The sequence below is a fragment of the Pyricularia grisea genome (genome assembly GCF_004355905.1).
Source record: "Pyricularia grisea strain NI907 chromosome Unknown Pyricularia_grisea_NI907_Scaffold_2, whole genome shotgun sequence".
Taxonomy (NCBI): Eukaryota; Fungi; Ascomycota; class Sordariomycetes; order Magnaporthales; family Pyriculariaceae; genus Pyricularia; species Pyricularia grisea.
Genome location: NW_022156717.1, coordinates 4500688 through 4526078, shown reverse-complemented (window position 1 = coordinate 4526078; position 25391 = coordinate 4500688). Strand labels below are relative to the sequence as shown.

The window sequence follows — 25391 nt, the reverse complement described above, 5'->3', positions numbered from 1 at the left end:
CACTGCGCACAATTCTTGCTGTGTATACTGTTTTTTTTTCCTTTTTGTTTTTCTCTCTCTCTCTCTCTCTCTCTCTTTTCCAAAATACTTTTGACGAGCAATCTCACTCATACAAGAAGTTGGTTTTTGTATTCGTAGGTAATTATAGGGCTTGGTAAAGCAATGAACTTGCCTTAGATAGATAGTAACGGGTACCAAAGGCTGTGTGTAGGCGTATCAAATACGCAGTCCGCAAAACAACCAGTACGTCGCTGAATTTAAAGGAAAGCGAATGAATCCTTCGATGGTACTGGGCTAAATAAGGACTTTGCCGTAACTACCTACGCAAGCTACGGTACAATACTACGCAGGCACACTAGGTAAAGGATAGGTGGGCGATCGACGAACCTAACTAAGTTAGGAAACTACTAAGTAAGGCATTCGTCCCCCACAGGTAAGCACAATATTGAATACATGTTTCTATTCCTAGCGTAGCGTTCGATCACACAAAAAAGCAGCTTGGTAACCAGCTTTTGTCGGCGGTTTTGTGCAAGCCGTATGGCATTCGTAGTCGCCGTGAGAAAAGACAAAATTGAAACAAAACACTGATGTGCAGTTTAATTCATAGAAGTTTAATAGCTTTTGAATACATGGGCCAACACATCCAGGCCATCAACACATGGCGTACTCCGTACCTTGCGTACCTCCACAACGGTCGAGCCAATAGGGTGTGTTACGACGGAGGGAAAAGAAAAAAAAGAAAGAAAAAAGAGAAGAGACCGCTGCTGATGGAACGGCGCTTTCGAGTGGCACTCGGATGCCAGTGGAGTCTGACCAGGGTGTGATGAGGGGGAGCAAGGGTGAGCTCGAAGGGTTTGCTGCTTGCCGCCGGCCACGCCCCGCTAGAAATCACATATTTCACCCTCCTGAAGGATTGATTGGTTGAGTGTTTTGGCAATGGCACCTTTGGTGCTCTGCATCCGGCCTATCACCAGGATCAGTTTAAATGGACAAGGATGCCAAGGGCGGCTCGAGATCAGTGGATTGGCGCAATTGCCTGAGGACAGGTGGGACTCGAGGAGGAAGCACCGGTCTCCAAGAACCGATCACCCGGACTGGCGACACCTCCAGATGCCGCCTCTATGCCTGGTAGGTCTGTTCTGAATTTCGGTCTTGGTCGTGGAAAAGAAAAAAAAAGAAACAAGAGAAAAAGGACGCATCCATTAGTGCCTACTTGCCGCCTGTCATCCAAATTAAGCGGGGGGCGAGTTGTTATCATTCCATTCATCCCTTCTCTTTCTCTCACACCCCCCTGGTCATACCCTATCTCATTCGATGAGAAAGGTGCACACCAAAGCCTGCTACGACGAAAGCAGAAAGATGGTCAAAAAATATAATCAGTGCCTTTACCGAGCCAACTCCATGATGGAGGCTGTCTCAAGCCAACCAGAGTTGGTCCCTCGCTTTCTCGGAGGTGAGAATGGGTGATGGATGAATGGGACGCAAAGTGCTTACTTTGGGTACTTACAGAACGCTTTTCTTGGTCAGCCCAGCCATCGCGAATGGGAGGTGAGGGGCCGGGGATATTTTGGGCGCCTTACATGCGTGCCAAGATGATGCATGCATACACAGAGTACATTGCTCTTTTGGGTGCTCGCGCCGGTCGCTTTGCCAATACAACCCCAAGCTTGCTCTCACCCAGCCTTCCTGTTCTATTCTAGTCATCTATCGGCTGTTGAAGAAAACACTTTCGTTTTCATTTCGCGAGTTGCATCTTTTTATTCCCCTCACCCACTTTTTTGCTGGTGGGTGCTTCAGTCTTCTTAATAGACACACCCTCTTCTCTGTCTGTACTCAAGGACGAAACGAAATAGAGACCCAGGAAAGACCATTTCAGATCTCAGAACTCCTCCATTGCCCCCCTCGCCGAGACAATAACGATACAAGTTCACGCAACACCACGCGCGCTGTTGTAGTACGATCACATCCGTCGCACCCAGACCCGACCCGCATCTGCCATAGAGTACCAAGGGCGAAATCCGTCACTTGCCCGGGCGTCTATTTGTATGAATTGAGTCGTGGGAGCTTAAGCAACTGCCCTATCAACGTCTACTCTTGTCGCCCAGCCCGGACACCCCGGTCAAATGTGCGCATCCCTATTGCTCCCAATCATCCCACCACTCATCCACTAATACCACTTTCACCCCATGCAGCGGTAACTCTATAACCACTGGGAGTAGCCGCCACCATCCATCCAGCGTCTAGTCAAAACCACTGGGGCCCCGCTGCAGGTTGCCTTCATCTTTGGCTTATTCCCCTGTCCTCCCGACAGCTGGTCTTCCACTTGCTTTACTCAACTATTTCATCGGCCAGGAGCAACATCCCAAGTGGCACACAAGCAAGTCTAAAAGACACCTCACTCACCACAGGTGTGCTTGTTGACATACACAAGGAGTCTGTGACTTCTGTCCTCCTGCCTCTCCTTTTTTTCCTTATCATCATCAGGCTTATAGCCTAGATAATATTCGCCATGGCGTTCGGCGATGAGAGGAAGCGCCCTGCGGCTCTGAACCTCACACCAGCCCGTTCAGGCTCCACAGACTCTACGTCGACATCCTCTTCACTCAAGAACCCGAGGACACCAAGATTCGCCGAGGCCACGTCTATTCACTCACCTATCGAAGACAAGTCAAGGAAACCGTTCGACGATGAGAGATCTTTCCAGGCCCAATCGCAACCTGGTGATATTGGGTTTGGGTACATCAACGAGTCCTCGAGCAACAGGGAATCCGTCACGATGCCCATGACGCCGAGGTCACCACTTAAGAGTGCCATGAGGGTGCCAGGGACTCCAGCACGGAAGTTTGACAACCCTCTAAGCCCTACCTTTAGGGAGGAGCAAGTGCTGGAGAAGAGGGAGGCCTCGACTGACATTGAGCAGGCCAAGGACTTGGTATGTCCTCCAAAGACGTCGATATAGACTGCCTGCCTGCCTGCCTTGAAAGATTTTTTTTTTTTTTTTTACGCTAACAGTCTATTTGCAGAAAGTGAAAACAAGAGTACGAATGGCCAAGTTTGCTCTGCGAGGCGTAAACTTTAGCTGCAGTCTCATCATTCTGGCCATGATCTCAACCACATTCACCATCTTCAATGCCACCAAATCACTCCCGAGTCGAGACGGCAAGCCTGCATGGTCGACGACTACCGAAATCTGGCCCCAGATTGTCATCCTCACCATGGCCTCGATATCGCTTCTCATCTGCGTTTGTATCTTCTTGGCGTACTGCCGTGGAGGTCATGCACGAGCCGAAAAGGTCGGCGTCTACTATACGCTCTTTGCCGTTGGATGGTTTATCTTCAGCATGGTCATGTGGGCAATCGCAGCCGGTATCTTCCAGCACAAACGTAACAGCAGCGGCAACCAGGACATGTGGGGATGGTCATGCGTCCAGAACCACCGAGCGGATCTGTTTGATGAGAAGGTCGACTATGCGCTGCTGTGCCGTCTTCAGGTATGTGATAAGTCAAACTAGTGGCAATCAGCAGGAAGTAACATGGGTTGCTAACCGTTCCCTTTGCAGAACTGGACCATGGTTTGCATCATCATCGAAATAGTTGTCGAAGTCATTGCCATCACTCTTTACAGCATCGTCTTCTACCGCTACTACTCCAAGCGAAAGCTTCACAAGTCTATGGACCTGCGCGACAAGGCCAGGTCTGACCTGTACCTCGCCCAGCTCCGAAGCCAGTCGGCTCCCAACACCCCTGGATTTGGCCCCAAGTCGCCTGCATTCTCTCAGTACGCCATGTCACCAAGATTCCCACCTCAGGCTTATGGTTCGCTGGGCGACATCCAAGAGACGTCTCCTTTCACACCGGGAGGCAGGCCTGCGCCGATTGCCGAGCCGCAGTCGTCTTTCGCTGCTAGCAACTCACCAACCCAGCCGTTTAAGCTGCAAGCGCCACCGCTCAAGGCTCCTTCGGCCACGCCAAGGTCACAGCAAAACGGCTTTGAGTCGCCATCGACTGCCTCGAACAACAACTTTACTTTCACACCCTCAGCATCAGCATCGGCAGCACCGACTGCTGACTCGGATGAGCCACGCTACGATGCTGTGCCCATCCCAGGGGCCTACTCTGATCAGGCTGTCAAGAGCCCGCCCCCCACAAGGACAGCATTCCAATGAGTATGGATCTCGCAGTTTTCCAGCTTCGGGGGACATGAAATAAAGACAGCCCGGAGGGTTTTCTTTTCTTTACTCATCTTTACTATTTCCTTTGTGCAGCCTGACATTTTCAGTCTCGTCATATTATGCCTTTTCTCTTCTTCATTCTGTCTCCATAGTTTTGTTTTATATACCACAGACGTCCATTTGGGAGACGTTTATTTCCTCTCGAATAGCGCGTTTTGGGTTGGCATCTAGGGAGATTCTTCTTCTTCTTTTTTTATTTTTTTATTTTCTATGATTTTATTTTCTAATGTAGGAGAGGTCACATTGTACAATACCAATCAATGGAGGACAATCTTTCCAAAAAAAAAAAAAAAAAAAAAAAAAAAGAGTTTGACCACTTGAGCCAGATCAATCAATTCACAGGATAAGATAGAGACAATACTTCATACATACCTACCATACCTGAACTTTACTGTGAACCCTAAAAGTATGAGTTTTGAATGTTCTTGGTGTGCAATACTTTTTTTTTTTTTTTTTCATCATATATATATATATATTAATTGGCATGGCTCAGATAGATTATGATATAAACCCTAGCGATGCAGGCACTTTAGTTGGCGAATCTCCAGTTGCTGGATTGCTCCGGTGTAAACAAAAAATAGGAAAAAGGAGGGAGGGATCGATATACGTAGAATAAAGAAAGCGGCAAGGGTGCGAGATTGTGCGCACTGACCAAGTCAAGTCAGGAGATGGACGTCAAAGGGGTTGAATAAAAAGGAATTTGTCAATTCGATTCGAGACGCGACGTCGCGAAATTTTTATTTGTTGCGAGGTTTACCAAAAAGAAAGCTGTAATAAATTAGATTAGTTCCATTTGACAAAAAGCGACACTTTTGACCCGACCCAAAGGACCTCGCCAGCGCCACAGCACCGAGATTCGTAACGCATCTGTCAATAAACCTCCCTCGGTTTCCGAAGAGCCAGAAAAACACTCACCCCCGAAAACGCGAGTCTCAATGGCGTCGATGCAGCGGTCATGCTGGCGGCAGCTGGCGCGGGCGAACGTTGCAGCTCCGTCGCAGAGGAGGGCGGCCTTCTCGGCGGCCAGCTCCATCACTAAAGCACCAAGGACCCTGTCTGCGGCGAGGTCTAGCATTCCGAGACGTTTCTACAGCTCCCAGCAGCAGCAGACGCCGCCTCCACCTCCTCCCCCTCCTCCGCCAAAGGAGGACAAGATCAAGTTCTGGCCTTTTGTGGTCATTATTGGTCTGGCAACAACCGCGTGGATTGGTCTGGTTAATCAGAGGAAGGGTAAGCATTTTCTCTCTCTCTCTCTCTTATTCTTCTGTTTTTTTTTTTTACCCAATGCCCCGTAATGTTATTATAATCCAGAGGGGACGTGGCACCTGCAACTTCCGCTGCAAGCTAGCTCGAGCTCGCATCGTAATTGGTGCTACGTCATGCAAGCTGGTGGGAAAGCTGGTTGGCTTGGCTGTGTTGTCTCAACGAAGCTGTCTACCTCGCAAAGAACCCTTGTGACCAGAACAAATCATTCCTGCTGCAACCACATATTCCATCGGTACATGAGTACTGAAGCCATTGCGCGCATCTGATCCTGTCTTGTCTCATCTTGTCTCGACCATCACCACCTGTCTGCTAGCTGTGAACCTTTACAAAGTTATCCGAAAATAGACGCAACCCAACTGACTGGAGCAAACCACTTTCCCCCTTCGCTTTGCCTATACCAACAGATATGCCCGGCGTTCCACCTCAACAACAAGTCGGCCTCGGCGGCCGCCTCCCTGCCCCGGCGAAACCTACACCTACCTTCTCCGCGGACGACGTCACCGTCGTTTTTGTCCTCGGTGGACCCGGCGCTGGCAAGGGCACCCAGTGCGCCCAACTCGTCGAGCGCTACGGCTTCACCCACCTCTCCGCCGGTGACCTGCTGCGCGCGGAGCAGGAGCGGCCCGGGTCGCAGTTCGGAGAGCTCATCAAGGACTGCATCCGCAACGGCGCCATCGTGCCCATGGAGGTGACGGTGCAGCTGCTCGAGAACGCCATGACCGAGGTCGTCGAGGAGAACAAGAAGAAGAGCAAGGACGGGTCCTCCAAGGCCAAGTTTTTGATCGACGGCTTCCCCCGCAAGATGGACCAAGCCCTCAAGTTCGAGGAGACTGTCTGCCCGGCCAAGTTTGTCCTCTTCTACGACTGCCCCGAGGCAGAGATGGAGCGCCGCCTCCTCGAGCGCGGCAAGACCAGCGGTCGGGCCGACGACAATGCCGAGAGCATCCGGAAGCGCTTCCGCACTTTTATCGAGACCAGCATGCCCGTGGTTGACCACTACGAGAAGGAGAACCGTGTCGTCAAGATTGATGCCACACCGCCCCCTGACCAGGTCAGCAAGGAGACCCAGAAGCGCATTGAAAGCCGCCTGGGCTCCAGCTTCTAAGTTGAGATGAGGAAAAAAAATCTTCCCCTCTGTATTTTTTACTTGTTTATTCCTTTGCCTCTTTACCTCTGTACACTGCATGGCGCTTCACTTTGTCCCGTAGAGATTATGCTTGGGGTTGAGCCATGAAGAGACCAACTCTCGGTGTTCAAGATCTCAAGTCTAGTTGACTACACCCACTTCCGCAAACACTTACATACATAACAACAACACAGCTCATGGACGAGCAGATAGAATTTTCTTGTTTATTCCCTGCCTTAAAGTCACCCATGCCATTCCGCGTATCAAATTTGACGAGCCCCAATGCGGCGCCGTATGAGAATAACTAGGCGTGATGGACCAACTTCGGACTCGCAAAAACCGTCTATCCCAGGCCACAAAAGAGAAAGAAGACATCTCTTTGGTTGGCGTCACAACTAATGCTGGCTCGAAACCCCAACACCTAAAGCTACCCAGGACCTTTTGAACCCAGCTGCGTTAAAAACAAAGGCAAAAAACAAAAACCAGGTAGACTTTTCCCTCCGTCTTCGGTCTTCATTTTCTGTTCTCAATCATCATTGTCGTTACGCTCACGGTGTTGTTGGCCACGGTTGCCGCCTCGCCTTTGGTTGCCACGTTCGTTGTTGTGCTGAGTGCTCGCCTCGACCAACTTGCGCTCAGCCTCCTGCTGCGCATTCGCCTCCTCCCTGCGCAGCGTCTGAAGCAGAGTGCTGACCGTCTTCTTGGTCTTCTCCAGCGAACTTGCAAGCTGGCGCCACTGCTTCTCGCCGAACACACGGTATCTGACCGAGTGGATCAGGAAGACCTTCTTCTTCTGGGAAAGCTTGCCCTCGACCAAGCCAGCGCGTATAACATCGATTGCCCACATCTCAACATCCTCCGAAGGGATCTGGAGCGCTTTGGTGATGGAGCTGTACGATATCTCGCGTGTTTGCATGCTTGCTGCTGCCAGCGACGCAAAAGTAAGCAGTCGCATCTTTCGGTAGAGAACCTCATTGTCAAGGTTCTCCTTCTCGATGAAACCCTCGTGCTCCTCCCTGAAGTCGTCATAGTCGTCGAGATCTTGCTCGCCGAAGATCTGCAGAAGCTGATAATGGACGGGGTGGGACTCGCTGAGAGCGTGGACGGCGGGCAATGCTCGAATGTCCTCGAATGAGAGCCTGGTGGGTGAGGATATCGCGGAGCGCAAAGCGCGGAGAGCAAGCTGCTGTGCCTCCTCGGATGTGTAATCCTCGGCGTCATCTGAGTCGAAGGTACGTAGCGCCTTGAGGATATGTTGATATGCCTCTCTGTAGCGTGCTTTTGTTAGCACCGTTTCGCAAAACAAAAACAAAAAAAAGAAAGTATACCCGACGCATGATCCGGTAGGCTCAAAACTCACTCTTCCTCTCCAGCCGCAGTCATGACCTCAATAACCTCCAAGTACATCTTGCGCTGGTCCTCCTCATCCAGATCCCAGCTCTGAAGCCATCTCGGCAACTGCTTCAAAGCACTCTTCAGGTGGTCTGAGATTGGGATACTGTGAATCTTGTAGAAACGAATGATCTGGATGAACACGTTGAACCGAACCGGGTCGTTGGGTTTCAGAAGGTTGAAGATGCTCGTGAGCTCGAAGAGTGCTAATTGGGCTCCGTGCTGGGGCGACGATGTGACGGGTCTCGTGAGGTTTTGGCAGATTGTTGGTAAGTGCTTCTTGGGCTCCTTGGATTGCAAGACCAGATGCACGAGAAGGTTGTAGGCGCCTGTGAACTCCTTCTCCGGAATCGCGTTCAGCTTCTTCGACTCGGTGACAATCTTGGCCAGCGCTTCACTCTCCTTCTCGCTGTCGAGAAGAGGTTGGATCTCGTCGCTGATCTGGAGCACGCTTGCCATGTCCTGCGCCAGCTCCGCGAAGGAGCCGTCGACGAACACCAGCTGGGGCTGGTATGAAGCCGCCATTTTGTTGACTATGTTCGCAGCGATCGTGTCGATGGCGAGAATGGGTCGATCAATGCGTTGTATACGATTTGTGCAGCTGGGAGTTTGCCCTCCACCGTGATTCTGATCCTTGACGTGGGGCCTGCCTCTGTAATTTCTGAAGTCCTTGCTGGGCGTGTTCCGGAAGCGGGGTTGATATTGGGGACAGCAAAATTGAATGTTTCCAAAGTGGACAGCACAGGACTAGGACGCCTACTCAGGTGCACCGTGAAGATACTTTTCCTTGCGACAAAACGCTGAAAGAGAGACAACAGGGGACTATGTTTAACCCGATTTAATGCAGCTTTTCAAAAAGTAACAAAACCACACCTATCGTAAGAGTCTCGCCGCCGACAACTGCACCCCTCTTCTCAACCTCTGTCGTATTTTTTTCTGCCGTAAACGGTGGGAAAACCATGTCACGTGCGTCGCCGCGGTCCTCATTGAAGGGCAGTTCAGAGGGCGGTGAGTTTTTAGAGTCGGTTTTATGTGGGGTATGCCTGCCCGCCATGGTGTAAACAGTCATTGTAAAACTAGTGCGACAGGGTAGGTAAGCAAGTATGGTAACTCACTCGACCTACGAATTAATACCTAGGTACCTACCTAGGCAGGTATCTGGACAGGTAGGTACCTACCTACCTTAGCTATGGGAGTCAAAATGTTGTCATGAACCGCAATTAGGGAGGTACATCGATTGACAATGCGTATTTACCTAGTTAGGTACTCAGGCATGCATATCGGGACTATGGTTGATAAGTAGCAATTTAATACAATAGAATCTGCGCAAGATATCGCGATTGAACACACGCGAAAATTGTCAAATAACGCCAACGAAAACTGTCGTTTAGACCACGGAATAAAGCAAGCAGCTACAAACACTTGAAATGAGGGAGCGGTTTCTTTTCAACTCTGTTTACTACGGTAATTAACGCCGTTAAATCATTTCCTCTTTTGTTAGAAAAGTCTGTCTCTCTCTCTCTCTCTTCTTTTTTTTTTTTTTTTTTTTTTTTTTTTCTTCTTTCTTTCCCTCGTTCAGGTATAGTATAAACTGGCTGCTGTTGCTCACTGATGCAAACTACCTCATGCCTTGTCTCAACGACGATGCCATCATTTACGAAATAATATGGTGGTCTGCTATAGAATTTGAGCAGGCGACTGCGACATTCAGGCGTCCCAGGCCGCCTGACCGGGTCGTGCGTACCTATAATAGCTGATAAAAACGGATCTCTTGCTGGTCATGCATCTCAGTCGGCCGCCGGTGTCATCCGAACCACATGGGCACAAGGCTTGCGCCCTTTCCGGTAAAGGTTGTACGGCCAGTCAGGAGGCCACTGGATCTAGGTTGGAGATCGGGGATAAGATGACGGATCATACCTACCATACGCTACAAAGAATGATACATGTTGAATGATCAGAACCAATAGTAGATGTAATTGATTCTGGGGTTTATGCTGGGGCTATAGGGCAGGTGGCGGAGTTTGGAGTCATCGAGCGAAGGAAGGTACGCAATCGATTTTAAGGAACCCAATAGGTAGCAATTTCTTCCTTTCTAGGCAGCCAATGAGGTACCTACAGTACTTGCCCACCTCAGTCAGGTAGGTACCTTGCACCCCTGCACTCTTCTCGTGCCGCCAAGGTAGCTAGCTGACCTAGGTACCTAGCTCAGACATGTTATGTGAGGAAACCCTGCCTAGAATCGCGCTTGCTCCCCTGACAGTTGAAGTGTTGTCGCCTTTGCGTCCATCTCACTCGCACGTTCTGTTCTTGACCCGCAAAAACAATCGTCAGAGCATACAGCCTTGCCGCCTTGTGCTGCGCTGACCTGGCTAAACCGAGTCCTTTTAGTCCTAACCCAAGGTCACCTGAGGCGAGGCACCTTGCCCAGGCCAAGCAGATCGTATCCTACCTTACCTACCGGGCCTACCACTACCTAATACCTTGCCCATCAGCTAGGCAACATCCGTCTTAAGCAAGTAATCGTTTGCCAACGCACAAAGCAAGCAACACACGCAATCACCTCGCCTCGCTGCCTGATAACATGGTTCCACGCGCTGAGGGAAGCCAATTGAAGAGGGCTCGGGTATGTCGCTGTAACGGTGCTGGTCAAGATGCCCCGACGAAGTTTGAATCTATTCCAACTGCTAACAGCCTTCTTTCAGCCCTCTACTGCCGATTCGGAGGGAGAGTCTTTTAAGAAACCTCGCAGGTCGGAACGTACAGCTCACAAGACAGACGAATCTACCGTGCAACCGAAAACCCCCGTGTCCACCAAGCAGCAACTGCCGTCCCCCATCACGCACAACCCTACCGAGGACAGCTTCGATGCCTACAAGGAAGGGACTGTAACACCGCCCGAGGGTCGCCCGAGCCAGGTCGCACATCGCTCTCCAGTCCAGGGCTTCTCCTCGCCACCACAGGATACGCAAGCAACACAAGCTATTCCCTCGCAGGTCGTTGATCCGAACGCCGCGCTTTCCGATGAGGTTGAAGATGAGGTGAAGGAGGGTGTCTGGGGCTACCTCTTTCCTCTCGATACCAGATATGGCGGGAAATGTGTCGTTTTGAGAAAGCGTGGTTCCTGCCCTATGCCTGACACGAACGGCAAAAGCGACGACAAGCCATGCGATAAAGCTGCGAAGGGTAAGGGACTGGATGACTGCCCTTGCTTTGTTGAGAAGAGCATAACTAATTCAGTTTCTGGGCCAGGCTTCCCATCGGGTGGTTACTTGATCGGACGGCATCCGGAATGCGGTAGGTGCTCCATCCGCTGCCTTGCGGCATCTCTGACTTTCCAAGCAGGGATTAGTTTTTGAGGGCGCATACTTACATTCCCGACGGGTCTCCCAGATATTGTGGTTGACGACCCCATCGTCTCGAATCGACACTGCCTCATATTTGCCGAGCATAAGGGTAACGACACAGTCGTCATTCTTGAGGATCTGTCCAGCAACGGCACCTTTGTCAACGAGGCCATAGTCGGTCGCAACCAGCGGAGGGAGCTTTTGGAGCAAGATGAGATCGCTGTAAAGGATACGGCTCGTTTTATATTCCGTTATCCTAAATATCGCCAAACCAGCGCATTCTCGCAGCAGTACACTCTGTTGGGCAAGCTCGGCAAAGGGCACTTCGCTGAAGTCTTCGCATGCGTCGAAAAATCGACAGGGCAGCGTTATGCGGTCAAAATATTCTCCATGGTCCCTGGTTTGGAAGAACGGTCCAGGACAGAAGGACTCCAGCTGGAGATTGCTGTACTGATGGGCGTCAGCCATCCCAATGTGCTATGCTTGAAGGATACCTTTCACGAGGGCAACGCGGTGTATCTGGTGCTTGAGCTGGCCCCGGAAGGCGAACTCTTCAACTTTATTGTCATGAAACAAAAGCTCACAGAGGCTGAGACTCGGAAACTGTTCACTCAACTTTTCCACGGAGTCAAGTACTTGGTATGTTTTATTCGACTGTTCGATTTTGGAGAGCTTGTAACATTCTGATACTGACTCGTCCGTGCCTGCGACTTCAAAGCATGACCGAAACATAGTCCACCGCGATATCAAGCCGGAAAACATTTTGCTGGTTGACAAGGACCTGCACGTCAAAATCGCCGATTTTGGACTTGCTAAAATCATCGGCGAGGAGTCGTTCACGACATCCCTGTGTGGCACACCGAGCTACGTTGCACCCGAGATTCTCGTTGATGGCCGGCATCGCAAGTACACCAAAGCCGTTGACGTATGGTCATTGGGCGTTGTGCTTTATATCTGCCTGTGCGGATTTCCACCATTCTCGGACGAATTAACCAGCGAATCATTCCCTTACACCCTCACTCAGCAAATAAAGAGGGGCATCTTTCACTACCCGTCTCCATACTGGGACTCGGTCGGTGATCCAGCATGTGAGTGGCAACCAAATTAGAGCGCACATGAAACGTGGTATTCCATGACAAAAACAAGTACTAACTCCGTTTTGTTTAGTGAGCTTGATCGACTGTATGCTTGTCGTCGACCCAGAAAAGAGGTATACCATCGATCAATGCCTGGCTCACCCATGGATGACGCAAGCGCCACCCTCTGTTCACGACAGCACGGATGGTCTCGTCGGCGGTTTCGCCGGTCTTGAAGTAAACAGACGTGGCATTGTCCGGGAGAGGACATTGCTCTCCTCGATCAACTCTGTTCAAGTCACACGTGTACCTGCAGGCCCAGACCAAGAACCAGTCAAGGTTTTCATTAAGAACCCTAAAGATGGCAAAGTAAAGGGCGCACCAGAACCGGGGCCATCCCAGAATCGACGTCCAGATGAGTTCATCGAGATGGGCGGTAAAGGAGACCAGGCCTTGTTTGGCCATGACGGTGGGAGTAACTATCCTTCAGCCGATATCGCCTCTCAAAAGACCGCCATAAGTCGGCCTGAAGCCAATGGCGCAGAGACTCGTAAGGATTACGAAGTCAAAGAAACAAACGCGAATGGAAAGAACAAAGAGCCCACGGCGAAAGGCAAGGGCAAGGAACAGTGATCTGTGGAATAACTACATCCGCAGCAGATGAGTTGAAAAGCTCGCATGGGCACGACACCTAGCTTGTAAACTTTTAGATAACAGTCCCGGATGTTGACTGTAGCTTGATTTATGTTTGGTGTTACAAGGAGTGGGAGGGATATCAAGTTTGGAGTTCGTCATAACCTGAGCATGATGGGAAGTATTTGGGCCACATTTACTGTTGCTGTCAACCTCGGATTCTGTTCATAGTTCTTTTTTTTTCTTTTTCTTTTTCTTTTTTTAAATCCACTCTGGCGGCCGCCAGGAATTTATTGTATTATGAAAAATTGTACAGCTCGGATGTTATTGCAGTCTTCCAAAACATTCACCTCAAATTGCCGCCAATATTCCGATGCTTGCTAAGGCCCTAGGCTTTTGTTTGATCTCCCCACGTAAACCAAGATAACTTCCAGATATTTGTGGTAGCCACAAAAATTCAAAATCGAGACAAGGACAAGAGAAAACAACAATGAAACAATTTAGCCTCAAGATGTAGAATAAAGAAAGATCACATGATCACAATCGTGACATCGTATTAAGACTTGTGCCGCATTAAGATATATATCTCCCAGCGCCCCAAAAATTCTCGAACCAAAAACAAGGACGTCCTCCCACCCGTGACCCAATGCCCAAAAGTCATCGTATTGCCCACCAAGAAACGCAGACCAGGATCGTAGTAGGGTGCTTCTTTGACACCCAGGGGAAAAAGAAAAAAAAAATAAACATTGGCTGAACCGAAACGAAACAACCTACCCCCCATCATTGCCAATACCAAAAAGTAAACACGATACCGACATGAAAATACGTGAAAAAAAAGAGTAATGACCACTAGTAGTATCCAGAGAGGTATGATATCGTGATTTATACAAGGGGGGAGAATGGCAGTGTACTGTCATCCCTTCAAGGATGCGACCTGGTTTCCCCTGTAACATGGGAACAGATGCGCCTGAAGCTGCCAAGACTCCGTCGTCCACGCCGCGGCGGTGATGTTGATACACTGGCCACCGTTTCTATGTGTGGTTGCCGTCCTCGCTCAGATGGACGGCCACGCAACGAGCCCAGCCCATACAAACCCTACCTCTCGGGTATGGGCGATTTAGCGAGCCGACCACCGGCACTAACTCGCTTCTGTAGTCGCGCCTCGCGCTCACGGGCGAGTTTATCAGCAGTGGCCTGAGTAAGATCCTGAATTGTCGAGGAGACGGTCTGCTGGCTGCCGACCATCGATATAGACGCGCTGCGACAGCGTTTGCCTTCCAGGTACTGCTGTGCGGAGCGACTAAGAGGGAAAGCCGGCATGGTGGAGGGTATTTCGGCACCATTTTGAGTTAAGAGCTCAGCCACGGGGAAGGGAGTAGTCCGTTCACCATCTACACGTGCGTTCGCCGTCGATACCGGCACCGGTGAAGGAGAGGCCGGGTCTGCGGCGGCGAGGGCCAAGAAAATGGCATGTGTCCCACGAGATCTATCAGTCACGTTTGGATTGGCCCTCAAAGCCAAGGCATAAATAACCTGCTGAATCTCATTACGCTTGATAGCAGCGAGTAAGGTTTCGTCGGCGGTGAGGTAGCGGGATGTGGTGGGCGAGAGGGGATCCACAAAGGCTCTGTCGACATACTTCATGGTTATGAACTTGAGCCTTTGTTCTCTAGTCGCATGAGGTCCTGGCTTGATCGAGTGGTCAAGCCTAGCCTCCCATATCATGTTGGCAACGCGGTTACCAACGAGCATGAGCAGCTCGACAATATCGGGAGTGCGGAAGGACGTGATATCGAGCGTTAGAGATCTGATCTTGCTGATGTGTGTTCCGAGCGACCTGTGAATGCCACTGCATTCGATACACAGGATGATGGCAAGGTTGAGCGACACCCACTCGACCTTGGACCCAGATCCGCAGTCTGCACACCACAGATTGCCTTGGTCATTCTCGCGTAGAGCCTGGAGTAGTTTGTCCGGGTTCTCCTCCTGACTGCCTGTAGAGCCGACGCGATGTCCACTAGGCGCACCACCACCAACAGTGATTCGGCGAGTAGGGAAACCAGAAGATGACGTATTGGCAGCGTGCCCGTGCCCGAGCGAGGGGCTTTTCCCGGTAAGGATGGAACCGATGTCTCTTCGGAAACTGGCCGACTGGTCCGTACCTGACTGTACCGGCTTGTCTCGGACACCTCGACCCTCGACAGCACTTTGCAGCGCGTTGTTTATGGAGGTGATCCAGCTGTTCATATCCTCTTCTGATGTCGCTTGGTAGACCCTTTTGAACTGTGGCGTGATGACTTCAAAGCAGAATCGTCTCTCGGCGTTCCTGGCCTCGCGGACCGAAGCCATGCGGAGGTCGATTGGGTCCATATGCAAGTCTAGCTTCTGCTTCCAGTTGCTGTATTCCGACAGCTTACCTTGATCTAGAACTATCCAGAATCTGTGGGAGAAAAGGAAAAAAAAAAAAAGAAAAAAAAAAGCACGTATAAGTTAGTCGTGCAACTCTCTAGTCACTAGCATTGCAAAAAAGTATGGAGTAGGATGGTCCTTACTTATGCCACGTCTGCTTGTTCAACGCCGCTCGCGGGTCCACATGACCACCTGGTCGACTCAAGGACCATAAGAGGCCTTCTTTCCGCTGGGTTGCATATTTGTCTGAGGTGGCAGACTGCGAAGGATCGCGCTCTTCCAGATCGCGAATTCCCTTGAACTTCGAGGGCGGCGGAGGGCTGCCCACATTTACAGACGAATGACTAAAACTGCCAGGTGATTTGGAAAGATCCCCTACGACCGTGCTGCTAGATGTGGTGCTGTTAGGTACGGTACGCAGCTGTGAGCCGGTGCTGTCTGCCCTTCCAAGCTCGCTGTCTGAATTCGTATTTCCGTTGAGTGGTGTCGTGACGCTCGGCATGGCTGTGGTCAGAGGTGTTTCGGGTTCCATGGCCGCCCCGTTGCTCTTCTCCAACACTCGACGCTTTTCCTCCCTTTCTCTGCGCTGATACTGGTACTCCTTATCCGCCTCTTGTACTTCGTTTGATAACGCTTCCAGTTGCGGCAAGAGAGCCTCGACCTTTTTAGCTGTGGACAAGAACCCTTTTGTCTGGGCATCAGCGTACTTTGTGAGATGAGACAGGACCTCCTGCTCCTTGCGCCCGCCTGACAAATCTTGCATGAATGAGGAATAGTCGAACCTCTTCAGCTCGAAATTACGTCGCTTCCCCTGGTACTTGTTATCGCTCTCAACCAGCTTTTTGGTTTTGACCGAATCGGACCGCTGGCCCAAATACTTGCCTACGTAGGCGTAGTAGTCCTTACTCTCTTCCTCGAAATCTCGTTTCTTGGCCTCGGCCTGCTTAATATCCATCGTATACAGCCTGTTCAACGGCTCGATTATCATCCTCTGCAAATTTGCAGCATTTTGTCTCTCGTAAAACAAAATTTCCCTAGCTATCTTGTCAAAGTAATGATCGATTGCGGGCTGCACGGCATTGGTGTTGGTTGCTGATGCCTCCTTCAGGGCGTCTACAAACGCCATGAACGCCTCATTGGCCTCGGCCTGGGTCGTCTGTGCGTGTTCTGCCTTCTTGATCAGGCGCTTCATCTGCGTCCGCATGCTGCCCGTCTTTTGCTCCAACGCCTTAATGGTTGCCCTAAATACAGGCCCATCATCCGTAACGGCTACGTCTTCGCCTGGCCTTGGACATGCCACGTCGACCTTGACCGGTTCAGAGGAGGCCGTCGATGGAGGCGGAAGCACATCACTCGGCGAGTCTGCATTAAAGTTGGCGCGAGGGGACGCAGGCTCGTTAATATCTGCAGCACTTATCCTCGACTCAACGGATTGCGACGATGCTACCCGTATCCTAGGCGGTGCATGTAGCAAAAACTGAGGCGAGGGCGAGCTGGGCTGGCTCATGTAGCTATTAGAATCTAGACGAGTGTCAGCTTGGGTTCTTAACGGTGCCATACTAGGAAACATGCATCCACCTACTTGATACCCAAAAGGCGAAACTTGCCAACGAGACCAATCGATGACCACGCTGGTCATACTCGACAAACTGCATGCATCAGAGAGCTTATCAGCAAAAAATCCAGACGCTGGACCTGAAACGCCCGCCATCAGGAAGGGGATAGATGGAGCATGGTATTCCATACGCTGCAGGAATTGCGCCAGCCTCCGCCCTTGTCTTCAGCAATCTTTGGTGGTTTCCACCTCCATGACCACTCAAACGATATTGACGGGCTCCCATCTGTGGAATAGTCCCCCACAAGTTCGACATTGGAGTTCTTGTGAAGATTCGGGTCGGCGTGGAACTCCCTTGTCACGAGGTTTTCCACCTCCTTAGCGGAAGAGGCGTAGACGAATGTTAGGTTGTTAACGTGTGTATCGTTTGAGGCTGGGCCAGCGGCCACGTCCAAGCCGGCGGCGGAGGTTGGACTCGGGACACCTGGGGTCTGCCGTATCACGAATGTGAAGTTGAAGTTGAGTTCATCGTCGCTGTTGAACTTGATGATGAATTGCGGCGGCCCGCCTGATGAGATCGTTTCTGGGTCCTGATGAGAGCGACTGGCGTTAGTGCTAACCAAATACCAGCCTCAGCAACCCGAGGAGATCAGGCAGTGCCAGTCTTAGAGGGCTGGCGAGAGGTGGATGGGAGTGTGTGGTACGGTGAGGCGCGGAGCGGGCGTACCTGGACGAACTCGACGGGGGAACTGTCGCCAAGAGAACGGGAGGCTGAGAATCGAGTGGCAGGGAAAGCATTGGGGACTATGTTGATGGAAGAGCGCTTGCGCGGCGAGGAGACAACGACAGATGAAATAGACACTACAAGGGCTCAAAGCCTGTTGGTCAGTTCACTGCACCAACACACGTAACATGGGGTTTGTTAGGTTAAGTAGGTGGGCAGGGTACGCCGAGATCAGTGCAACAAGGATCACAGCGCAGTCTGGGCGCACGTCGGACGGTGATGGTAAGGGCATGAGACGTAGACTGACATCGATTTTGATCCCGGAGATAAAGCGCAGCAGCCTCCTCGGGGCGACTTGTAACGTTGCCCATCGTTGTATGTTTTGTCGTCGTCGTCGCCGTCGGCTTCCCTGGTGCGTGCTGTTGTTGCGTGCTGCAAGCCCGGCCGGGCGGGCAAAGATATGATGGATTTCGATGTAACCTGCCTGTGCCTGTTGTGGACTTGGGTTGGTGCAGGTAGGTTTATTTGGAGGTTCGGAAGATGGCGCAAGGGCGCCGCCAGCGACAAGTGAAGTAAGATGCAAGACGGGGGTAGAGTCTAATAATGGAAAACAGTGTCCGACTCAGTCCGGCTGTTTTCTAGGTATGCATTGCTGGCTCTTGCTTGCAAGCATTTGAAAGGTATTAATTCATCCGCGCCTTTTGCCAGCGACCGGCGGGGGAGAAAATCGCATTTGATTCACTCGATCCAATTCACGTCAAACCCAGGAGAGCAGGCAAACTTGACCCACCCCGCCCGCTCAGCTAGCTAGCGTAAGGAACCTTGCGTAAGAATTCGGTTAGGTAAGGTGAAGGGAGGTAGGTACCTTACCTTGGTCGCTTGGCTTACTTGGGCACCATTACACCTACCTGCCTTACGTATTATACTCCATATAAAAGCCCGGTGTGCCTGTACGTAACAAGTCTACTATACCCTGGGAAACAAACTACTTCGTAAGTTACCTTGGGGTGGAATTAATCGGGGCTTTGCCTAGCCTCCAAGCGCCCGATGCCTACCTGCCTGCCTCCCGCATTGTATCGAGGTTAGGTTGGGTACCTTGCTTAGTACCTTTTGTGCTTACAGCCTACAGTCGAACTTGATTTACGAGGGCAGTGCCCTGCCGAGTGGGCAGGCTCTGTCGCAGAATGCGATCAGTCACCACAGATTCCCTCTTTCGGTCTTTGTAGGTGGATTTTAACATATGTACGAAGGGGTAGTTCTCAAGGTTTCCCTGGGATACATACTCCGTACATACCTACCTAGGTAGGGTAGTAATCTTCATGGCCCATGTAAAATGTGGCCAAGAAACAGGGCATTTCACACCCCCAGGATTAACTGGCTCACGATGGCCGAACACATGTTTCACTCCTTCATTCACCCGCACCTGCAGATTTCTTGCAAGCGACCGATGCAACCCACTGCACCTACGTGTAGGTACCCACGGGACTAAAAAAAAAAAAAAAAAAAAAAAAAAAGCACACGGACATGAAGCAGAAATAATGCAAAAGTGCAAAATAATCGCTCCAACCATTGAAACATTGAAACCTACCTCGGTACCCCAACCAAATAGGAACGTCAAGGAGCTGTCCTAGGCTGCGCGGGCACGTGAGACCAAATATTGGAGGCCTTGCGCAGAGGATGATACTTGCACGGCGAGAAAGAAAGAGAGAAACATTAGATAACAACCAACCGACACCGATAGATCATAGATCAATCCAGTGCATATGGCATGTTGCTTGCTGGTGGCGCAGCAATGGCGCGCACATGACAATGAATAGGTAGGAAACAAACAGTCTTGGGCATGCCACATCCTGCTCGTATTGATCACTCACTTGAAACGCCGTACTCAAATCCCCTCCTAGACAATTTTCAAGTTTGTCGGTGTCTACATCCCTCCCCGTGATGCTGTTTGTTTCTAGAATAGTGATTATGAAAACCCAAGGGGAATAAGAATGCCCAGCTGGAGAGCAGGCAGCCTTATGATCCAAGATAGGTGCAGCACCTGACCCTCCACAATGCACAATGGTTCCAATGTTGGGCTTGTTGTGTGTTTAGTTCAGGAAAGTTTTGAACGTGGGACGATAATTATACAAAATAATTATACGAAATGTTCTTCGGGGTATTTTTGTTGAGCGTAAACAATCTCGCAAACATAATCCAAATTCAACCAAAGTAGATATCATGTATATTTCAGAGCAATTTGTTGCTGGTCTAGCCTACATCCGACCAACCACGGGGCGTGTCCTATCTGTATGTAGTACGGAGATGACACAAACATTTAACCCAACATGAAAATAGATAGCTTGGTAGGTACCTAACTAGTATCAACTACCCCTATAACTAAGCCTAGAACAGAGCTAGTCCAACCAGACGGGTTGGGCGCTTTGACCTTACAGTCAGTAAAAGATGTCGCCTAGGCCGAATAACGGGCCCCGCTTTTATCCCATAGTCCCACATGTCCGCCTGTCATTTTAGTATGACGTTGGAGGTCGGCACGGCCAATCCATCCATCCCCTCCCCCATCTGCAGGCAACTTGGACGTGGAACCCACTTTGGGATCAATTGGTTCTCCAAAGGCGACCAGCCCTTTCTGGTTATGCGTGTTTGGGTTGGGCTCCGGGTTTCTTCTGTTACTGCGCTCTCGTCACTAATGTGCCTAGATATCGCGGCCTTCTTCTCATGACAACCAGTTTTGATTGCTCAACTAACGCGGCGGCCGAATAAGCCTCCCGACGGTTTTATGGTCTGATCGGGACCGGGGCCTGCCCTCAGCCTTCGCTTCTGGCTCCTGGGCAAACCCCCCTTCCGCCCTCCCAAATTACAATCCGAATCCGACTTTATCGATCAACTGCCACCGTTCGACATGTCCACCGCCTCGGCTCGATCATGGAAACCGTCCAGGCGCCTCAAGAGCATACAAGATGGCGAACGCCGAGCCCGAGCCAGCTCGCGAGCTAGCCAAGGGCCTCTACCGCCGAACGAGGTTTACAGTTATGCATTGCGTGTCGCATACCTGAACTATCTGCTGCAGCCAAAAAAGAAACGTAAAGAATATGTCAAGGTTTCAAGGCCACAGTCCAGAATACACGCCTCGGGCGTTGGTGACCTGATCAGAGAGTTTACAGGCACGTCAAGCTCTGGCAATGTCAAACTGCCGCACAGCTTCCGCCAATCTCTCGAGAAGAGGATGGAGGGCGTTCTCACCGGCTCGGAGCGCATGCCTGGCTACAGCGATGCTGCTGTGAAGCGAACCTTTGGTGAAGCTTACACGGCCTTCACCGCTCAGGACTTCCGCAGGTCTGTAGACAAAGACCGCAAGCTCGAACCTCTTATCCTCATCTTTTACAGCTCTGCCAACAGAGCACAGGCGCGCGCTACAGCTCCAGAAGATCAATCCTGGCGCGTCTTGGTCGATAGGCATCTATCTCTTTTTGTGCGGCTTGTCGTAGCCGTCCTCCGCGATCACGGCAGTGATCGGGACAGGCCCGAGCTGATGAATCGCCTGGCCACCCTGGAGAAAAAGCTGATAACTAACGATAAGGACCTGTATCTTGATACTGGTCAGGATGCGCAGCACAAGACCATTGAGGTTGAGATTCCCCTAACGCATGATGTCAAAGATATGCCCATGGTGCAATTCGTTGCAAATGTGTTTGCACGAGATTTAGCGACGGTTCAGGCGGATATCAATTCAAACCGCCCGCTCTGGACCGCCGAGAGCGGTGTAAGGGACTTCAAGGCATATCAACAGAGGATGAATGCCAGCATGAACGGAGCCCTACGGCGGCAGGACTTTGATGTCGATGACGCCTACGAAGAATGGAAGAAGGCCGAAGGCAAGCTCTTGGCAGCTATGATAAGCGATGTTATCAATGCCAGGCCAGATCTCGCAGGATCAGCTTCAACTAGTGCCGATAAGCCTCTGCCAACCCGACCACAATCATACTACAACGAAGACCAAGCCTTTGCAGATCTTGGAAGGCTGGTAACAAGCCCCGACTCTGCATCGGCTCCGTTCAGTTTTGACGGCTCTCCCAGTCTTGGCTCACTTTCCCTGGACGACGCGTCCAGCATACGCAGTGTGGATGAGCCTAGTTACACATTCATCCCACCAGACCCTCGATACTGCTACAAGCAAGTTCTGCAGCTGACGACGCTTCACGACCTCCTCCACCCAGACCCTTCTGCCCCATGCTCTCTGCTCTCTGCACAGTCGGAGACATTTCTCGCTGAATTGGCGCTGCGATGGAGACTGCCGCAGCAGACGCGACACATTACTTTCTTGGAGGTCGTGGGCCAGCATTATCTGGAACAACAGTTGTCCATCGAAGAATTGTCTATGGCGTTCGATTTTGCTAAGGAAGTTACCCCTGAGGTGAAAAAACCGCCTCACATCATGTTCTACACTGATCCTCTACCACGCATACCAAGAAGTCAATGGAGCCTCCCGGACACTTCTGCATATCGTACACTGCTTCACAATCTGAATGATGCCCTCCTACGGGACATGCTTGAACTTCTTTCCAAATGTTTCGAAGCCAAGCCGCCCTCGTTTGCCAAGCCGCTCATGTTCATCATGAACAATATCCAGAGTGACGAAGCGTTTTCGCAGCGGCAGGAAGATGCAGATGAATACGCCGAAGCTCTTTCAGCTGCTCTTCGCAAAAATGCTGCTGCTGTTTACCGCTCGTATCTGGATGCAGAGCTGCCAGAGAGCCAGGAAGATTGGAACTTTAGCCATGTGGTAAAGCTCGGTCAAAGCGTTGTTGCTCTTTGCGAAAGGGTCCAAAAGAAGTTTAGGAAGCATCCTGTGATACTCGGAGCGTCTCCTTTTGGTGTCCTGGTTGAGACCATGTTCCCTACGTTTGAGGAAGATGCAAAGGCCATAGTCGAACGGATCCTCGCGGTGCACAATGAGCGGAAAGAGGAGGTGCACGTGCAGGATGGGTTCGACCTTTACAAGGAATTGGTGGAGATCAGAAAGATTCATGTTCAGGCTCTGCCATCAAAGCCCTTCTTCTTCTCGGTCGAGGATTTGCTCCAAGGCTTCGTGTGGAGGTGGATCCAATCCGCAGAGGAGCGGTTGCAGGAATTTGTCGAGCAAGCTATCAAGCAGGACCAGTTCCAAGTGAAGACTCGGAACCCAGACGGCGTTGCTTCCGACAACGAACGCCACAGCGTGTCTATCTTGGACATTTTTGCCATGTTCAACCAGACAGTTGATCAAGTGTTCCAGTTGGGATGGGACGACGATGTGCACCACGCACGTTTCATGACGGCACTCGCAAAAGGATTTGCGGCCGGCATCGGACGCTACTGTGAGATAGTCGATCAAAAGTTTTCAAGAGAAATGGATCGCCCTTCGGCGCAGGATGCAGCGGCAGCTGCCTCCAAGACGACTCAAGAAAGGTTCATGCAGTACGCCAAGGATGCATTGAGCACAAAAGAGAAGGCTGAGCCATTCCAATTCTATCCCGAGGTGAGATTTTCTTGAACCGACTCTGTCATTGATGATCCAAACGGCTCGTCCTGGCTGGTCGCGACAACGAGGTAATGCTAACACGAGTTCTCACAGTCTTTTGTCAAATTAAACAATATTGAATATGCCATGCAGGCTCTAGACAAGCTTGAGAAGTTGGTTAATGCCGATGGCTGCGCAGATGTGCTACTCAAGGCGGATGGTCCCATCAAAATGTTCCAAAAGACTTCCAGGTACACGTTCACCATCAAAATCGTAGAGGCCGAGGACCTGAAAGCCTGTGACCCCACGGGGACAAGCGACCCGTATGTGGTGCTATGCGACGAGTATCAGAAGCGACTGGCCAAAACCAGGATCGTCATGAGAAACCTGAACCCGCGCTGGGACGAGTCGGTCGATATCGATGTTCAGGGCCCACTGAACCTCATCGCCACCATTTGGGACTATGATACCTTTGGTGACCATGACTTTGTGGGGCGTACATCATTGAAGCTTGATCCCAAGCACTTTTCCGACTATTTGCCTCGCGAATTCTGGCTCGATCTTGATACGCAAGGGAGACTGCTGATAAGGGTTAGTATGGAGGGCGAGCGCGACGACATCCAATTCTACTTTGCCAAGGCTTTCAGACATCTGAAGAGGACTGAGCGAGACATGGTCCGGAAGGTCACAGACAAGGTAAGCTGTCAAGTCCCACCTGGCTGGAGGGATGATACGACATGGAGCCCAAGCTAACCAGACGACCAGCTCGTAACCCATATCAATTCCTCCCTCTCTCACGACGCACTCAAATCACTGCTCAACCGTGGCATTGCATCGTCAGTCGCATCGCTGTGGCAAAAGCGAACAGCGAGACTGCCACCTCTTACACAAGCCGACATTGAGAACGCCCTAAAGCCATTGTTTGACTACTTCAACGACAACTTTGCTGTCATGAAGCAGACCCTGACGGACGCAACCATGCTTGCGGTCATGACACGATTGTGGAAGGAAGTGTTAATGGCCATAGAAAACCTCTTGGTGCCGCCGTTATCGGACAAACCATCAAGCCAGAAACCACTGACGCAAACCGAGCTTGACGTTGTCTACAAGTGGCTGGAACTCTTGTTTGAGTTCTTCAACGCAGCAGACGAGCATGGTGTGGCTATGGGTGTGCCAGCTGAGATACTCAAGTCGCCTAAGTGGCACGAGCTGGCATCGCTCAACTTCTTCTATTTTGAAGATACGGCCGCACTGATCAGAACCTCAGAGGGTATCGCAAAGGCAACAGCGCAACGCGCACAGCAGCAACTCCACAGCGCCAACAACCCTAACAGAATGTCGGCACCTGCATCGCTAACAGCAGCAGCGGCTGGGCCAGCGGCAGGGCCTGCTTTCGCAAGCATGGGGACTATACGGCGGGGGAAGAGCATCATGATGAGCCGCAATTTGGGCACGATGCGCAAGGCCAAGGAGGAGAAGCGAAAGGAGGCGCAGGCAGACCCATCGGACGATATGATCCTCCGTATCCTACGCATGAGGCCTGAGGCGGCGCAGTACCTCAAGGAAAGGCATCGGCAAAAGGAGCGACTGATGGCGCACGCTGCAGCCGCTGCTATTGTGCAAAAGAGCGTGCACCAAGGGTGGAATGGAGGACCTGCGTTCGGCGGAGCACAGTACAACAGAAACAACCTGCCTCGACGATAATGGCTTATGTGTGCAGAGAGCTGAGTTGCAAGGATGGTATGGTTGTTTTCGTGCGGGTGAGCTTGTGGGCCAGCTTAACAAGTACAGCGAACAGCACGGATATGGATATACAATACATAATTTAAAATTTTGCGGGAAATGGAACGGCTTGGGGTTTCTTGAAGTTCAGACACAGCTTGAAATGTGGTTAGATACAGCACGATACCCTTTGGAAAAAAAAGACATAGTGAGAAAGCGCAAGTTTCATGTCCTTGGCCGAAAAAAAAATCTTGTATAGAAATGACATCAAGTTAATTTGGTGTCGAGTCACAGTGTCGTTCACTTGAAGGTGGTCAATGCTACAATTTTTGTACCACCTCGGTTACTTGGATGTAGACAGGGGCAAGCCACAAAAATGCTAGGTGCACTGAGTACTGTAGCATTAGTGGAT

The 25391-nt window shown here is 51.0% G+C and overlaps 7 protein-coding genes across 7 annotated transcripts; 4 read left to right on the top strand and 3 right to left on the bottom strand.

Moving 5' to 3' along the window:
* Window positions 1-1743: 1743 nt before the first annotated feature.
* Window positions 1744-4539, top strand: PgNI_03906 (uncharacterized protein). Its single transcript, XM_031123958.1, has 4 exons — window positions 1744-2125; window positions 2193-2932; window positions 3024-3491; window positions 3561-4539. Exons 2-4 carry the CDS (start codon window positions 2510-2512, stop codon window positions 4164-4166), a joined length of 1497 nt encoding a protein of 498 aa, XP_030984654.1. The 5' UTR covers window positions 1744-2125; window positions 2193-2509; the 3' UTR covers window positions 4167-4539.
* Window positions 4540-5167: 628 nt separating this feature from the next.
* PgNI_03905 (uncharacterized protein) lies at window positions 5168-6603 on the top strand (the record flags this gene model as incomplete). Its single annotated transcript, XM_031123957.1, has 2 exons — window positions 5168-5462; window positions 5903-6603. The coding sequence occupies 2 exons, from the start codon at window positions 5168-5170 to the stop codon at window positions 6601-6603; spliced, it is 996 nt and encodes a 331-aa protein (XP_030984655.1).
* On the bottom strand, window positions 5710-9209 carry PgNI_03904 (uncharacterized protein). The gene is made up of 3 exons (XM_031123956.1): window positions 9132-9209; window positions 7985-9059; window positions 5710-7892 (listed from the first exon to the last, which is right to left on the bottom strand). Exons 2-3 carry the CDS (start codon window positions 8539-8541, stop codon window positions 7151-7153), a joined length of 1299 nt encoding a protein of 432 aa, XP_030984656.1. The 5' UTR covers window positions 8542-9059; window positions 9132-9209; the 3' UTR covers window positions 5710-7150.
* A 1108-nt stretch (window positions 9210-10317) lies between these two features.
* PgNI_03902 (uncharacterized protein) lies at window positions 10318-13403 on the top strand. The gene is made up of 6 exons (XM_031123954.1): window positions 10318-10639; window positions 10719-11199; window positions 11266-11310; window positions 11407-11999; window positions 12079-12448; window positions 12528-13403. The coding sequence occupies exons 1-6, from the start codon at window positions 10598-10600 to the stop codon at window positions 13067-13069; spliced, it is 2073 nt and encodes a 690-aa protein (XP_030984658.1). The 5' UTR covers window positions 10318-10597; the 3' UTR covers window positions 13070-13403.
* PgNI_03903 (uncharacterized protein) lies at window positions 11282-12901 on the bottom strand (the record flags this gene model as incomplete). The annotated part of the gene is made up of 3 exons (XM_031123955.1): window positions 11282-11346; window positions 11387-11498; window positions 12599-12901. The coding sequence occupies 3 exons, from the start codon at window positions 12899-12901 to the stop codon at window positions 11282-11284; spliced, it is 480 nt and encodes a 159-aa protein (XP_030984657.1).
* A 16-nt stretch (window positions 13404-13419) lies between the features above and the next one.
* PgNI_03901 (uncharacterized protein) lies at window positions 13420-18552 on the bottom strand. The gene is made up of 6 exons (XM_031123953.1): window positions 18065-18552; window positions 17761-17894; window positions 17225-17623; window positions 17061-17127; window positions 15622-16999; window positions 13420-15509 (listed from the first exon to the last, which is right to left on the bottom strand). The coding sequence occupies exons 1-6, from the start codon at window positions 18126-18128 to the stop codon at window positions 14165-14167; spliced, it is 3387 nt and encodes a 1128-aa protein (XP_030984659.1). The 5' UTR covers window positions 18129-18552; the 3' UTR covers window positions 13420-14164.
* Window positions 18553-20248: 1696 nt separating this feature from the next.
* On the top strand, window positions 20249-25244 carry PgNI_03900 (uncharacterized protein). The gene is made up of 3 exons (XM_031123952.1): window positions 20249-23275; window positions 23372-23953; window positions 24023-25244. The coding sequence occupies exons 1-3, from the start codon at window positions 20660-20662 to the stop codon at window positions 24959-24961; spliced, it is 4137 nt and encodes a 1378-aa protein (XP_030984660.1). The 5' UTR covers window positions 20249-20659; the 3' UTR covers window positions 24962-25244.
* Window positions 25245-25391: the final 147 nt, after the last annotated feature.